This window comes from Penicillium argentinense (genome assembly GCF_028826775.1).
Source record: "Penicillium argentinense strain IBT 30761 chromosome Unknown utg000010l_segment0_segment0, whole genome shotgun sequence".
Taxonomy (NCBI): domain Eukaryota; kingdom Fungi; phylum Ascomycota; class Eurotiomycetes; order Eurotiales; family Aspergillaceae; genus Penicillium; species Penicillium argentinense.
Window position 1 is genome coordinate 316,340 of NW_026622669.1, and position 15,346 is coordinate 331,685.

At 52.1% G+C, this 15,346-nt stretch overlaps 7 protein-coding genes across 7 annotated transcripts; 4 read left to right on the forward strand and 3 right to left on the reverse strand.

Moving 5' to 3' along the window:
* Positions 1 to 244: 244 nt before the first annotated feature.
* Positions 245 to 1,534, forward strand: N7532_009826 (CaiB/BaiF CoA transferase family protein; the record flags this gene model as incomplete). Its single annotated transcript, XM_056622317.1, has 1 exon — positions 245 to 1,534. One exon carries the CDS (start codon positions 245 to 247, stop codon positions 1,532 to 1,534), a length of 1,290 nt encoding a protein of 429 aa, XP_056469733.1.
* Positions 1,535 to 2,110: 576 nt separating this feature from the next.
* On the reverse strand, positions 2,111 to 4,398 carry N7532_009827 (transketolase family protein; the record flags this gene model as incomplete). The annotated part of the gene is made up of 5 exons (XM_056622318.1): positions 2,111 to 2,505; positions 2,546 to 2,978; positions 3,032 to 4,029; positions 4,086 to 4,195; positions 4,253 to 4,398. The coding sequence occupies 5 exons, from the start codon at positions 4,396 to 4,398 to the stop codon at positions 2,111 to 2,113; spliced, it is 2,082 nt and encodes a 693-aa protein (XP_056469734.1).
* Positions 4,399 to 6,623: 2,225 nt separating this feature from the next.
* N7532_009828 (uncharacterized protein) lies at positions 6,624 to 7,112 on the forward strand (the record flags this gene model as incomplete). Its single annotated transcript, XM_056622319.1, has 2 exons — positions 6,624 to 6,742; positions 6,794 to 7,112. The coding sequence occupies 2 exons, from the start codon at positions 6,624 to 6,626 to the stop codon at positions 7,110 to 7,112; spliced, it is 438 nt and encodes a 145-aa protein (XP_056469735.1).
* A 265-nt stretch (positions 7,113 to 7,377) lies between these two features.
* Positions 7,378 to 7,773, reverse strand: N7532_009829 (uncharacterized protein; the record flags this gene model as incomplete). The annotated part of the gene is made up of 2 exons (XM_056622320.1): positions 7,378 to 7,625; positions 7,749 to 7,773. The coding sequence occupies 2 exons, from the start codon at positions 7,771 to 7,773 to the stop codon at positions 7,378 to 7,380; spliced, it is 273 nt and encodes a 90-aa protein (XP_056469736.1).
* Positions 7,774 to 8,430: 657 nt separating this feature from the next.
* On the forward strand, positions 8,431 to 10,063 carry N7532_009830 (HesA/MoeB/ThiF family protein; the record flags this gene model as incomplete). The annotated part of the gene is made up of 3 exons (XM_056622321.1): positions 8,431 to 8,713; positions 8,752 to 8,965; positions 9,034 to 10,063. 3 exons carry the CDS (start codon positions 8,431 to 8,433, stop codon positions 10,061 to 10,063), a joined length of 1,527 nt encoding a protein of 508 aa, XP_056469737.1.
* Positions 10,064 to 10,551: 488 nt separating this feature from the next.
* On the forward strand, positions 10,552 to 12,147 carry N7532_009831 (uncharacterized protein; the record flags this gene model as incomplete). Its single annotated transcript, XM_056622322.1, has 4 exons — positions 10,552 to 10,660; positions 10,716 to 10,870; positions 10,933 to 11,700; positions 12,115 to 12,147. The coding sequence occupies 4 exons, from the start codon at positions 10,552 to 10,554 to the stop codon at positions 12,145 to 12,147; spliced, it is 1,065 nt and encodes a 354-aa protein (XP_056469738.1).
* A 36-nt stretch (positions 12,148 to 12,183) lies between these two features.
* N7532_009832 (alpha/beta hydrolase) lies at positions 12,184 to 13,597 on the reverse strand (the record flags this gene model as incomplete). Its single annotated transcript, XM_056622323.1, has 4 exons — positions 12,184 to 12,991; positions 13,047 to 13,155; positions 13,220 to 13,358; positions 13,409 to 13,597. The coding sequence occupies 4 exons, from the start codon at positions 13,595 to 13,597 to the stop codon at positions 12,184 to 12,186; spliced, it is 1,245 nt and encodes a 414-aa protein (XP_056469739.1).
* Positions 13,598 to 15,346: the final 1,749 nt, after the last annotated feature.

The window sequence follows — 15,346 nt, forward strand, 5'->3', positions numbered from 1 at the left end:
ATTGGATCAATGCCAGTGTCTGTACTGGATGGCTTGCACGTCTTAAATGCGGGCCTGCGAATGCGTAGTAGTCGGTCAGGTAGCCGAGCATGCAGCCGACTCGCGCATGCAGCCAGGTTGGTCGGCTGTCGGGCGCATCGGCATTTGTGTTGCTTCAGGTGGTGGAGAACAGCTTTTAAGAGCATCCAAGGCGAAGGTATAAACCACTAGCAGACCTATCATTGATTTCTTAGACAAGAAAGCTATGCGATTTGCTTGTTTCCGTGCGGGCGTGCAGGTTGTGGCAGGGCGGAGACCCCAGGCCGCCTCGCCCTCGCGACTTCCTCCTTTCTCCAGACTCTCACGACAGTCTTCCAATGCGAGTACAACGGGCCACCGCCCTGCACCCCTAAAAGGGGTCACTGTTGTCAGTCTGGAACAAGCCATTGCGGCGCCTTTCTGTACTCGACAATTAGCCGATCTCGGCGCCCGGGTGATCAAGGTCGAGCGACCGGACACCGGGGACTTCGCCCGTCAATATGATACACGCGTGAATGGCGAGGCGTCACATTTTATCTGGACCAACCGGTCCAAGGAGAGCCTGGCACTCAACCTGAAAGATGACAAAGACCACGGAATCTTGTTGAAGCTGCTCGAGAAAGCAGATGTGCTCGTCCAGAACCTGGCTCCCGGCGCCGCGGCTCGTCTGGGGCTCTCTCATGAGTCCCTGAAGGGGAGACACCCTTCCCTGATTGTCTGTGACATCTCTGGATATGGACAGGATGGCCCGTATCGCGACAAGAAGGCATACGATCTTCTGATCCAGAGTGAAGCCGGTATGCTATCGGTGACGGGCACGGGCAAAGAGCCAGTGAAGGTGGGCATCTCGATTGCGGATATCGCCGCGGGAATGTATGCATATACCAATATCCTCTCGGCCCTCATGCAACGCAACAGGGACGGCCAGGGATGTCGTATCGACATCTCGATGCTCGAGAGCATGGTGGAATGGATGGGGTTCCCCATGTACTACGCCTTTGGGGGTGCAGCGGGACCAGTGCCCGCGGGAGCCTCACATGCGTCGATCTATCCCTACGGCCCATTTGAAACGGGAGATAGCCAGACAGTCATGCTTGGGATCCAGAATGAGCGGGAATGGGCCAATTTCTGCTCGGGGGTGCTCTTCCAGCCCAACCTCGCCTCCGATGACCGGTTTTCCAGTAACACGCTCCGGGTGCAGAACCGGGATGCCCTGAAGGCGATCATTATTGACTCCTTCTCGAAATTGACTGCGGAAGAGACCATTGCTCGGTTGGACAAGGCCACGATTGCCAATGCCAATGTTAATGACATGCAAGGTGTCTGGCAACATGCCCAACTGCAAGCTCGGGAGCGTTGGACGAACGTGCAGACTCCTGCGGGTGTCGTCCCAACTCTGCTCCCGCCAGGATCGACGAAAGATGCGGACAAGGGAGGATATGGCGCCCAGATTGCCGCTGTACCGAAGGTAGGAGAGCACAACTCGGCGATTATGGCCGAGCTGGGCTTGCGATAATGTACGTACCCTTAGAGTATACACTATGTAGATGCAGAACTCCATTGCTGGCTCATTGTACATAGAACATGATCTACCTGCACATATTCAGACCCACAGGGCATATTACATCTCATTGCTTCCTTCGCACCGGGCATTCTCAAACGATGAGTCTGCATAATTTGTATACGCACCGCTGTCGACTTGGGCGCCTGAGGCTCGGGTTTCCCCGCGGGCGCTTCGGGCTGCCAAATGTGGCGCAAAGTGGGGGAAGGCGAGAGCCGACATGCAATCTCCAACCTCTTCACGCGGAACATGTCATGCGGGGCACTCTGCAAAGGGAGCCGAGGCTTCGATCTGAACTGAAAGATACGAGCAAGTGTGAGTCCTGAGCTTTGTTCTTACGTGAATTAAAGTAAACACTGTAAGTGATATAAGTAATATAGTATATCATCCAATAGTCCATCCAAATGCAAAAACAAAAACAAAAACTATTTACAACTCAAAATTCCCAACCGATCTATATGGCCCCGTCGCCAACACCCAAAATGTGGCTGGTTATTAAATAAACAAAACATGAGGCATATGCACGTAGCTTCACAGCTCCACGAACTCGTGGCAGAGGAGCTCATCGCCCTTGAGCTGGCTCAGGTAGCCCGCCACCTTAGTCGTCAAAGCGTTGATCTCGTAACCAAAGAACTTGTAGGCCGCCTTGCCGGGCAGACTGTGACCGAAGCGCTTAATGCAGATACCGGCATCCGCATAGCGCTCCCAGCCATTGGGGGCATAAGGCTCGATCACCACGGCAGGGATACCGCGGTGACGGCGCAGAACGTCGCGCTTATACTCGAGCGACTGCTGTTCAAACAAGCGCTGGCAAGGGAAACTGATCACGCGCGACGCAATGCCCTGGGCCTTGAGCTTCGCGGCCACCTCCAGAGCAAACGAGAGCTCGGCTCCCACACCAATCAGGGTCACAACGGCGGACTCGTCTTCGGACAGCACATATGCACCGCGGGCCTCCCTCGCGACGTGTCTGCGAGAGCTGCGGAAGGCCCTGGCGGGAAGTCGAGATGATACTCGGGGTCTTCTTGGCCTCAATAGCAGCGATCCAGGCACCCGCAGTTTCCTCGCTATCACCGGGACGGATGTAAAGCAAGTTGGGCATGGCGCGGTACAGAGCGGCCAGCTCAATGGGCTGGTGAGTGGGACCATCCTCACCCATGCCAATGGAGTCGTGGGTGGCAACGTGGATAATCTGGAGATGCTGCAGGGCACCCATGCGGACAGCGGGAGCAGCGTACAGATAGAACATGAAGAAAGAAGACGTCACAGGGACAATGGTGTTAGGCGCATATGCGGCCAAGCCGTTGGAGATGGCGGCCATCGCATGCTCACGGACACCGTAGTGGATATAGCGGCCAGAGTAATTGCCGTTGATGTTGCAAGTGGTGCGCAGATCAGGCTATTGTGGTGTTAGACTTGTTCAAATCAATTCACGAAGGGTTTAATACGCACATGCTGGAAGTCCACCTTGCCAGGCCAGATCATGTTCACAGACGGGGACAGATCGGCCGTTCCCACAATGAAGCTCTTGACTTCTTTAGCGATAGGGTTGAATACAAGGCCGGAGGATGCACGAGAGGCAGTGGCCTTCTCAGGGAAAGAAGTGGGAATGTGCTGTTTCCAGTCGGAGGGCAGATCGCCATGCACACGAGCCTGGAACTCGGCGCCGAGTTCGGGGTTCTGAGCCGTGTAGTCGCTGACAAGTTGATTCCACTCCTGCACCCATTGCTCACCACGGGCGGGGAGATCCTGGAAAAACTGGCGCACAGTGTCGCCGATGACGAAGTGCTCCTCGGGGTTGAATCCATAGAGCTTCTTCATCTCTGCAACGTTGTTCACACCAAAGGCAGCACCGTGAGCAGTGGCGGTGCCCGCAACAGCGCTGTCCAGACCAATGACGGTGCGGACGTTGATGAAGGTGGGCTTCTCTGTCGAGGCGCGAGCATGCTCCAGAGCACGCACAATGCCCTCGATGTCAAAGCAGCCATCCTGGACATCAATCACATCCCAGCCACAGGCGCGCATCTTAGCATTCACATCCTCGGTGTTAGTAAGGTCGACCGATCCGTCGCAGGTGATCTGGTTGTTATCGTAGATGACGGTCAGGTTGTTCAGACGGAAGTGACCAGCAAGAGAGATGGCTTCAAGTCCAACCCCCTCCTGCAAGCAAGCATCGCCAATCATGCACCAGGTGTGGTTGTTGACCACATCGAACCCGGGGCGGTTGTAAGTAGCAGCCAGGTTCTTCGTCGCCATGGCCAAACCGACGGCGTTGGCAATTCCCTGACCCAGCGGACCGGTCGTGACCTCGATTCCCTCGTGTTCGATCTCGGGGTGGCCAGGACACAACGCATCAACACGATCCGAGTGGTAGGACTTGAGCTGGTCAAGGGTCATGGCTTTGTAACCAGTAAGGTGCAGGAAGCTGTATTGGAAAAGACAGGTGTGGCCTGCCAGTACTTCATCAGCTTCTGATACCGAAATATCATACGCGCCAGCTACCTACCGTTGGAAAGAATGAAGCGATCCCGGTTGAAAAAGTCCGGGGTATGCGGGGCGTAGCGCATGGCGTACTTCCACAACGACACACCAATGGCCGCCATGCCAATGGCACCACTAGTAAATTGTTAGCGGTGATATCTAGAAAGGTAATCTCGGACATGTGGACTGTACCCAGGGTGGCCACCGCTAAACTGCTGGCACAGGTCGGCAATGAGCAGACGGAAGGTCTTGAGAACCAGATCATGGTCCTTAGAAAGCTTCTGCACCAAGGGCAGTGCGGATGGTAGGGACTTCTGGACGCCGTTGGCTTGAGTCATATTGGCGAGGTCCAACGAAGGCGAGGAGAAGAGAAAAGAAAGACCGCTTGTGAGCTTCCCCCAAATGCCTCGCGTCCTCGAACCCTTTTTAAATCCGCCTCACCTTCGACCCTGTGCGACGACAAATGTAGCCCGATTAGGAAGGCACCCAAACGGGTAGCCGCACGCACGGATGACATAATCACACCCGCTATCCCCGCGTCTGAATCGGGAAGGGTCAACCACCCGCACCGCTCGGCCCGGTTGCAGAGTGCCGAGTCCCGTGACTACCATTGCCGCATCACGTGGTATAATGGTGATGAGCCCTAGTAGTGCTACGACAGTGTAGCACCTGTGAGGGTATCATCGTCACATACTGTGATAGTCGGATTGACTATCTTGGATAGAAACTTAGAATCGGGCAGCATACGATGTATATCGTGGAGTGTCACATTCAAATATATTTTGGTAAGGCGGTGCGTGGTTCGCTATAGTTGCAACAGGACAAAATCATCAGCAAATATCATACAGGACCCTCAGAAAACGGTGACGAGCTCCCTGCCCAAGCACCATGATATTGACTTGAAGGAACAATGCACTCGGGACCTTCATTTGATGACACTACATAGTGTAGTGTAGCCTTCACAATTGCGACCAAAATTGTAGTGTCTGACCCCAGGGTCACTGAAGATTGAGGTCTTATCTCACCCTGAGAGCTGTAGACACATGAGGGCCGTTGACTACACCGAGTGAGCTTGGGAAGCAACTCGCCGATTTGTCGAAGAATGAGGCTTTACGCAGTCTTTTGAGAGCGAAAATTCCCAGTTGTCTGTCAACCGCGGTTTCTTCCCCGAGCGGCCGGTGCCCCACTCCGCCCAAGCAAGAACCCGATGGCATCTATCTTCTTTTCGCATCGGCAAAGTACCCGATTGCACCGCGCTTTCGTTTAAATTGGTTTATAACCTCACGAGAGTACGCGGTTCGGCTGTAGTCTCTGCAGAATACTAGTTGATAGGCCCCCGGATTGCCAACTAAGCACTGGATTTTGATTTCAGTTGATTTGACCACATTCTCGTTCAGCAAAGCTTCGACTCCGAAAGGCACAAGATGAACATTAAGGTCAATTAAGGTCAATCCATCGGACTTGGATGATCATGCTCAGTTCATGGCAGCTCATCATCGCCTGTCGAACCGAGGCGCTACCAATTTCGCATACCGAGACGTCTGGGGACTTCGAGAAAAGTCCATGGGGAATCCATGGTCACCAACAAACCCGCGCGGAACGTGAGTTTTATCCCCCGATATAGCTGGATTTGGATTTGGAATTGACAACGCGCCTTAAGGATCATCCTTCGGCTAGCCGAGAACGGCTTCATGCACAAGGAGGTTAGCGATTTCATCCACGAGCAGGATGTTATCTTGTCCTCTGCCATCGGTGCTGCTGCTTATTCAATTTCAATTTCAGATGAAAATACTACCCACCGAGCATCTCACCTACGGTACGGGCCCCCATGGCTCGAGGCGTCTGAGAAACGCCGGAGCTGGATTTCTTGACAGGATTTCTACTCGTGAGCCAATCACCTACGACAACATACTTATTACCCCTGGCCTGGCAAGCGCAATCGATGGTATCATGTTATCTATCTGTGATGAAGGAGATGGAATATTGATACCTCAACCTTTATATAACGGTTTCAATTTTGATGTGTTGAACAGAAGTAATGCAAAAGTGGTTGGGGTCAAATATGAACGAATTGAGGGATATTTGGGACTTGACAGTCACTTCGAGCCTGCAGTTAACAGAGATGCCCTTGAAGCTGCTCTGGTTCAGGCCAGAAGAGAGGGAATCAATATTCTGCACTTTTGATCTCTAAGTCAGTTTCACCCCACGCCAATGCTGATCGGATGATTATAGTCTGACATTCAGGATTTTCAGCCCACACAATCCACTGGGTAGATGTTACGTACGTTTATTCTAACTTTACCCTTTCCTGCCAGTGATGGAGTGCTGACATGGACATGCAGCCTCTTGAGACCCTGGAAGAGTTCGCTTCTTTCCGCAGTGAAAAAGATCTGCATTTCATCTCGGATGGGATTCGTTTGCACAAAGAACGAAGGCATAATGGGAGCAATGTCGAGTATTGGACGAGTGATCTAGGTCGTGGTTTTTGAAGCACCCGCTGACATGTTATTTCGGCAGTATATTCTCCTGGTCGCCACATATTCAGCAAGACGTATGAGCTGCCATGCTGGAAGACCAAGAATGGACGAGTACATTTCTCCAGCGGAAAAAGAAGCTCATGATAGAGTGCTATAACACAGCAACCGACTTCTTATTCAAGCATGGCATTCTACTTTATGATATGTACGTGCCCGAAGACGACGTAAGCTCTGGTACGCACTGACCCACTCCCAGGAACGCGGGACTGTTTATCTGGGTCGATCTTCGGCATTTGTTAGTGTCGAAATCGTCGGTGCGAAATTCAGACTATGACACACTAAGAGTGATGGCTGTTGATTCCCAGCGTCACCAGCAAATAGAGCTGAAGATCTCAGACATCTGCATGAAGAATGGGGTCATGATCGCTCCTGGTCATGTCTATAGGGCTGAGGAGTACGGTTGGTTCCGCATTACCTTCACTGTTGGAAGAGAGGCACTGGACGAAGGATTAAAACGCCTTTTGAAATCGATTGAGGAAATCGAGGCTGTGAGCGACGGTTGGAAATGGACGTGACATTCAGCATTCCGTGGAGTTCGCAATAGACTGAAGAACTTAGCTCGTCCTTGGGCACATTTCTTGGTCTATCCCCACTTAGACTTGCAAATTAACAGCCAGGGTGGATATACTATACAATTGAACATTATTGATTTGACATGTCTACGTGGCCGCCTTGGGAATTTATTTTCGTTCCCCTGTTGGAAACGTCATATTTGAAACCATAACCGACACCGACACCGTAGCCGTCAGAAAATTTTGTATCGGCTGGGGCTATCGGCCTTCATGAAAGGATTGATATCACCAACGACAGGTCGAACCCGTCGGCCACTAGCAATTCGAGCACCAATCGTCGAGATGCGAGGGAGGACGTCGTGCCGCCGAGAAAGCGACCTGTTGGGGCGCGGTGCTCGTTTCCTTCCAGGCTCTCACGAATGTTGGCAATCGTTCTATCACCCAAGGCAATCGACCACACGCAAAAGTTAGGATTGGTCCGCCGAATTTCCAAGGTGACTTCTCTCTCTTCGCCCTCTGCGTGCCGGGCAGCCGCGTTGCGAAACACATATAGAATTTGTTGATATCACGTACGTTAGAGAGTTTGGGTTGGACAATATTCGAAAGCTCGCCTTCGTCTTTGCTTCCTGTCAATCGAACCAGCCACGGCCTCCGCTTGCTCCATAACGATATCGCAACCTTTTCATATACAAACAATGGAAGGCCCGAGGCGTCCCGAAATTCTCAGGCTCCTTTCCTGTCGTACTCGATACCACTTTCAGTGAAGATATTCTTGTCATTGCTGTCGTACTTAATAGCATATTCTTCCGAGGCGTTTCTATCGTAGTGTGGTCGAAGATATAAGAGCCGCTCAAAGTTGCTGATATGTTCCTGCCTCAGGCCTACTGGCAATGGCGGCGAAGACACTTTCTGCCTGGAAAATGACATGTCGTCGGACAAGAGGACAGCTGCTATTGTAAACTTGCAGATCGCAGGGTGCTGAGATGAAAACAAAAAGTGAGTAGACGAGTTTCGAAGATCGGCAGTCCTAACGCCCGGCTGCTAAAAATAGATCCGCTGAATCGACATGGACATGATCTGCTGTCCGTACCTCCTACAGTAGTCGGGTAGCAGGCAGCCTTGTCGGCCGTGAATATCGACAGGAACATGGTGGATATGGCAATTCGAAAAGAACTGGCAGTTGCGGGAGAGGCGCATACTTTGCGGCGGCAAACTTCCGCGGGGAAACGCGGCACCCCGCCGCAATCCGACCGTCCCTCGCCTTTCGCGATCCACCAACAATTTTTTCACCCTCCTTGACCTGTCACGTCCGGCAATCTCCATGGCAGATATCGAGTCGACATGCGCCTCCCTGCGCGCCCAGATTTTGGCCACTGAAGCGCAGCTCGATGGGCTCAAACGCGACCTTGCGAATGCGGAAAAGGCCAGCAAATCGCGGGCTTCACCTGCCGCCGACGAGCACAAGGAACAAAATGACAACCATGAGGGCCGTCGGTGGCCGCTACTCCCAGAGGAGTATAGGCGGTATGGGCGACAGATGATCGTCTCTCAAGTTGGCCTTGAAGGTGACTGCCTCGTGTCCGGCAAAGAAGCAAAGACAACGCGTTTGAACAACAGCTCACAATCTTCCGTTTCAAAACAGGACAACTCAAACTACGGTCCGCCAAAGTTCTGCTCGTCGGAGCAGGGGGCCTAGGCTGTCCTGCTGCTCAGTATCTTGCCGGAGCCGGTGTAGGTACTATTGGGCTTATTGACGGCGACACGGTCGAAAGCTCTAACCTGCACCGCCAAGTGCTGCATCGGACAAAGAATGTTGGGAAATACAAAGTGGACAGTGCCATTGAGTCGTTGCAAGAGTGTGTAGCTCTCCCTCCTCACGCTGCAGTTTGCGCAGTATGACATTAACGAGATCTCCGTCGAGCAGACTCAACCCGCACCCGACCTATATCCCACACCGGACGCACCTCACACCCGATGAAGCACCCACGATCTTCGAGAATTATGACTATATCCTCGATTGTACCGACAACCCTGCGACGCGCTACCTGATTTCGGACACTGCCGTGCTGCTAGGGAAGACCTTGGTCTCCGCGTCAGCGCTACGAACAGAAGGCCAGCTGATGGTCCTCAACAACCCGCCCCAACCTGCAGGGGACCCGGAGGGTGGTCCATGCTACAGATGTGTCTTCCCCAAACCGCCACCAGCTGATAGTGTTGTCAGCTGTGCAGACGGCGGCATTATGGGACCCGTGGTTGGCACCATGGGGGTCTTGCAAGCGCTTGAAGCAATCAAAGTTATCACGGCGCCGTACCCCATCAAGGCTGCAGCGGGAATTCCTGCACCGGCGCGAGAATCCCCATCGCTCCTGATATTCTCGGCATATTCCAACCCCCAATTCCGTTCTATTCGCCTGCGCTCTCGTCGATCGAACTGTGCTGTCTGCTCGGCGAACGCCACGGTGACATTGAACACCATCATGTCAGGATCTACGGACTATGTCTTCTTCTGTGGTTCGGCAAGCCTGCCGTCGTTATTGGGTCCTGAGGAACGTATATCGCCCGAGGAATATCGTCAGAAGCACCCGGGATCTGCTGCTGGACGAGGATCCACCATGATCGATGTACGAGAAAAGGCGCAATTCGGCATTTGTAACCTGGTGAACAGCATTAATATTCCAATTTCCAACATTCTGGCCTCGAGCTCGAAAAAGAGCCAAGGCCAGGAATCTGACCAGCCACCCGAATTGCCCTCCTGGATCCCTCCCGAAGTCGCTAACTCTGAGTCTGACGATCCAATATATGTTGTCTGTCGCCTTGGGAACGATTCTCAAATCGCAGTCAAGCGGTTAAAGGAGCTGGGGCTAGATCGTGATGGAAGACGGTATATTGGAGATATTCGTGGCGGGTTCCGTGCATGGCGAGAGCAAGTCGACCCGGACTGGCCTCAATACTAAGCTGTCTGAAATTGGCTGGCCAATCCATCACAAAATTGGCCATGTGGGCACATTGTATTCCGGAACCAGTGGTAGCATTCCCGAGCGGGTAAAAGACGAGCTCGACCCCATAGGATCCCGCGATTCCAGCGCCTCGACCTCCTGCGCGGTGTGCAGATGAGCCGAAACGAGGGCTCAGCCACTTTTCGAAGGCTCAATCGGGAAAAAGGACGTCCCTTCAGAGCCGAGTGCCGCTGGGATGCTACCGTGTCTTGTCTCCTTTGGGGCGTACCAGTTTAGCCTGTGCTGCTTCTATGCTGCTTGTCATGTATACTTCGGCGTCGGCATGCCAAATCCCCGCATCGGCCCGTGGGGTGGTTACGTAAGGGCACCCCCTCAAATAACTAGTCAAATAGGACCTTCGCTGCCCCAAATCACCTCATTTGCTGGAATATTTCACTCAAATCACACTGCCCTTTCTTTCCGTCCTCGACCCCCATCTTCCCACCATGGCCGACCTTCCTGAAATGCAGTATCGCTTCCTCGGCCGCACAGGCCTGAAGGTGTCAGTTATTTCTCTAGGTAGCTGGCTGACTTACGGTGGCCACGTTGGAAACGGTAAGGCTTCTTTCAAAAGAGTCCGGTGATGCTTGATTATGCTGACACTTTCTAGAAACAGCATTTGATTGTGTCAAGGCTGCTTATGACGCCGGCGTTAACTTCTTTGATACCGCCGAGGTCTACTCTGGTGGCCAGTCTGAGATCGTACTCGGCCAGGCCATCAAGAAATTTGGCTGGAAGCAGAACGACCTCGTGATTTCAACCAAGGTAAGCGGAGAATACTATCGATCTCTGTTGTACTGAATATTTCGAGACTAACCTTCTCCTAGATCTACTGGGGCCGAGCTAACAGCGCAAATCCTGACAAACCCCTTAACAACAATGGTCTCTCGAGAAAACACATCATCGAGGGGATGAACCTGTCTCTCCAGAGATTGGATCTTTCTTATGTGGATATCGTCTATGCCCACCGCCCAGACCGTGACACTCCCATGGAAGAGATTGTCCGTGGCTTCAATTACCTGATCAACACGGGCAAAGCCTTTTATTGGGGCACCTCCGAGTGGTCCGCCAGTGAAATATCTGATGCATGGCGTATTGCCGATCGACTCGGCCTTGTTGGTCCCGTCGTTGAGCAGCCACAGTACAACCTTCTCGTGCGAGAGCGGGTGGAGAAAGAGTATCGCTGGCTGTACGAGGCCCATGGTCTTGGCCTGACAATCTTTTCGCCCCTCAAGGGGGGCGTTCTGACTGGGAAGTATAATGATACTGCCACGCCACCGGCTGGCTCTCGGCTTGCGGAATCGGAGGATGGCTACATTAAGAATCTGCGGAAAACCGTTGGCAATGATATTTGGACGCAACAGCTCAAGCAGGTCGCTGCACTCAAGCCGGTCGCGGATGAACTTGGCGTCTCGACAGCCCAGTTGTCCTTGGCCTGGATCCTGAAGAATCCGAATATCTCGTCCATGATTACTGGAGCCTCGCGGCCCGAGCAAGTTCTCGACAATGTTCGAGCGTTGGCCATCGTTGACAAGTTGACCGACGATGTCATTGAGAAGATCGACAAGGCAGTGGGGAATCAGCCCGCGATTGAGGTCCGGCGGTTCTAGCTGACGATCTCTTGACCAAATAATCGAACTACTCTGCATAAATATTGAAGAGGGGAACGCTCGATGGCTGCACGCGCTGAGACGTGCGGGTCGATTCAGCAGAAAAACCACCACAAAACACACGCGTAGCAATCAGGAAACAGCGAGAAGCCCAAATGTAGGGGTCAGGTCGGGGAGGTGTAAGAAGGTGTATTCTAGAACTAGCTATTCGGCCACTGTATACTGCCGGCTATGTCACGTAGTCTGGATGGCACCCATGTAGTAGGGGGAGGGGGTCTCCCCACTGCAATATTTACTCGATTCTCATTTTCGATCTATTCTGGATGAACCAACGTCAAATTTCCAACCGTGCACTAGTGTGCTAGCGAAGTCTGGCCATGGAGTTAAAAACAAGAGCAGTCCATGAACATCTTGAATCGAGCTGATATCTGAATATGATTTAAACTCCAGAAGACGGACAAGGACACATCAAAGGCTAGACCTCTTTGGCAACAATCCCATATGACGCTTCCATTGCTCGTCAATATTTGTGCGCTGCGCAAGTGGAATAGATCCCCAGGCCTTTTTGAAAATCAACTTCTGAGACTCCCAGTATGTCAACTCCGAATCAATAAAGTCAGCACTGGCGTGAGCGCTTTCGGCGACAAGTTCCATGGGAACTAGATGCCCACAAGGAAGAACTACTTCCTTTACCCTCCCGCAAGTGACACCGCCACTTCCCCCGACGCCAGTACCAGTGACCTGTAGCTTCTCCTGACGAGCTTCTGGAGAAGAAAGATCGGACTTGCTGCCGAAGAGGTACATCAAAGCAGGTTTCAGCTCAGACAAGCGACGGAAAATCATCGGTGGTTCGGGGCGATAGAAGGGAAAGCCATCTATATCATCCGGGTGCATTTCTTCCCCGGGTGAGCCGCGAGGCAGGCCCGACCTCTCGTCGATATAAGAAGACCGCAAGAAGGTGAATAGCTCTTGTGATTTTGTCGTCGTCAACGTGACAGCAGGAGTTTGAGACTCACTTTCACTGGACGTTGGATATAGCTTTGTAGGCAGATCCCGGAGACCATATTCAATCCACTTTTCGAGCACACGAGGGTCCCAGGATCGATAGAATGTACTGGACCGAAACTTCTCCGCTGCCTCGGCGCGCGAAGACCACAGATCCCTCCTATACGTTGACGGCAATGCATATTTCCGGCTAGGATTTTCTCTTTGGATGACTGGATCCACCAAGACCAGACCCTGGAAAAGGGAAGGATGCATCAGAGACAGATGAGCCCTTCAGCCGGTCAGTGTTCTGAGTAGACAGCAAATCGAATACCCAGAAAACTTACAGCTGCATGCCACCCATGCTGTGGCCCACACCTATGATCGGCTGGGTGATCTGGTCCTGAAACTGGTTCAGCATAAAAAGCAAATCTCGCCCGTGGTCAAACCAGCTGGCTGCAGAAATCACGTCAGATATAATCATGGAGACATGTCACAACAAGAACTATTGGAAACTCACGATCGTCGCCAAGTATGGCTTCGTTCAGGACCGAACTTTGACCCTGCTGAACAACATCTGCAATCCAGATCGATCGAATCCGCCGATTATGGACCCGTAGCCGTTCATACATGTCATCCCAAAGGGGCTCGTATAGCTCCTAAACTTGTTAGCATGAATCATCCTACATCTCAATTAAATGTCCACAACCTTTGGAAATCCATTTGCATGGGCTCCAATGATCGTGACATCTTCGTACGCCGGGCAAGGGTTGTCATGGGGAATGTATTGCTTGACGGCCAGGCGAAGATCCCGCTCATGTCCGAATTGAACAGCGCCGAGGCGTTCCCGTATACCTTGAGCGCGAACTTGGTGGCTGACGACGCGAAAATGAGACATGCTTCGCGTACACGACCGTAGCGATGGGTGAGCTGCTAGGTATCGAATACGCCTGAAAATGCACATCATGGCGAGATGGGTGAAATATAAAGTGAATAGAGACAAGTAAGTCTCACAACATCGCGACGTTGCCGAGGTCCACGAGCAATGCTAGCACTGCGACGTTGGTACCCCCGATTTCGCCAAGATCGTGTAAGGCGCGGCCCCGGTTTTCAAACAGGAGAGAAGACTCTTAATTCGGTGTGGATTTCCAGGACCCATCGTCGAAAGGGAACCAGCCGCTGTTGAGCAAAGGGCGCGGGTGTCTCCGAATTGGGGAGTTGGGGAAGTCGAGACGAGGGGCGGATGGCGGGCACTCTGTACGGTCAATATCTCGGCCATATCCCCGGCATTCCCCACGATCGGGCTCTCGGCGAGGCTGCGGAGCCCCCTGGAGTCGAGACCATTATGAGATTACTACACTGGTTAGTTGTGTGCACTATACTCTGATTATTTGACGGACTTAGCATGATCCGAAGGTGGCCGAATTGATTCGTAACGAGGTTCCTCAGCATTCTACTCTTGTATTGATGAGCATGCGCACATCCTCATTGCTTGAGCGGAGAAGTCTCTGAATAGATCGGACTCCTCGTTGATCCGTGTGGCCCTCAGACTTGAAGCATGGGATCTTAATGCTCAAAGAATACTACTGTACTACTGGTGGTACTCTACTACAATGACAAACTGAGGGGGTGGTCAAATACCACTAGGACCCTTCGGGATAGGCTTATCCATCGTTCACCCAATTCTCCCTAGTATGGTTTCATAACAAGCCACAGTTCGATTATAAAGACCCCTGAGATCGCTCAACCGATCTCAACAACCTTCAATCAATCATCTTATTCTATGGGACATCTTCAGTACTAGCCAGTACATAAATTCCTCATCCTGACATAGAACAAAGTGTAGTAGGAGTACCTTACTAGGAGGGTAGTGTAGTATTGCGTGGTAATAGAACACACTCTCGTGGTATTTCCACCGGAAATTGATGCTTCCACTCCCTCCCCTTTGTCTCAGACCAACCCCATCATGGCTCCGCCCAGATAATCCAGAAATATAACCTGAATCAAACATAGTGTCAGTTTTGACGCCTCATACCCTCTCGGCGGTTGGCCTTGATAACCACCAAGTTCATTGCTCGATGTAGTCACTTATCAGGTCAGCTACCTGGTCATCTACCCAGTCGCCTACGCGATCAGTTGTCTAGATGGCTATTCTAGAAAGTGAAGCGCTATGCTAAATGAACGGGATCGGACTAGGATAATTCTAGTGGAATTCCATTCTTCAACTCGCACAGCCAGGACACCCAAGCCGAAGAACTAACAGATATGTACCTGAAGGTTCAGACAAGGAGTGTGTGTTAAAGCAGAAGGGGCGTGGCTGTATCAAATTCCCTTTCCACCATGGCGTCTGCAGCAATCTACGATGGTTCTCTGGTTACGAGACCATCATTTCATATTGCAGAGTGCATCAAAAGTCTACTAGCTCTTCAAACATTCCGAATTGTCAAAACGGAAATCTGACTTTACTGTCTGCCTTGTACCGTCGCGGTGGTGATCCACTGTACCCTACCCTCAAGGTAGTATATACCGTATATGAAATAGGAGGATACCCACGGAACGCCTCGCGCCTCGGTGCCCACCTGCATAGCTAGTACTGCCAATCACGCGCAGCCTCAGAATTCGAAAGGCGCAGTCAAGCCTTTGCGCA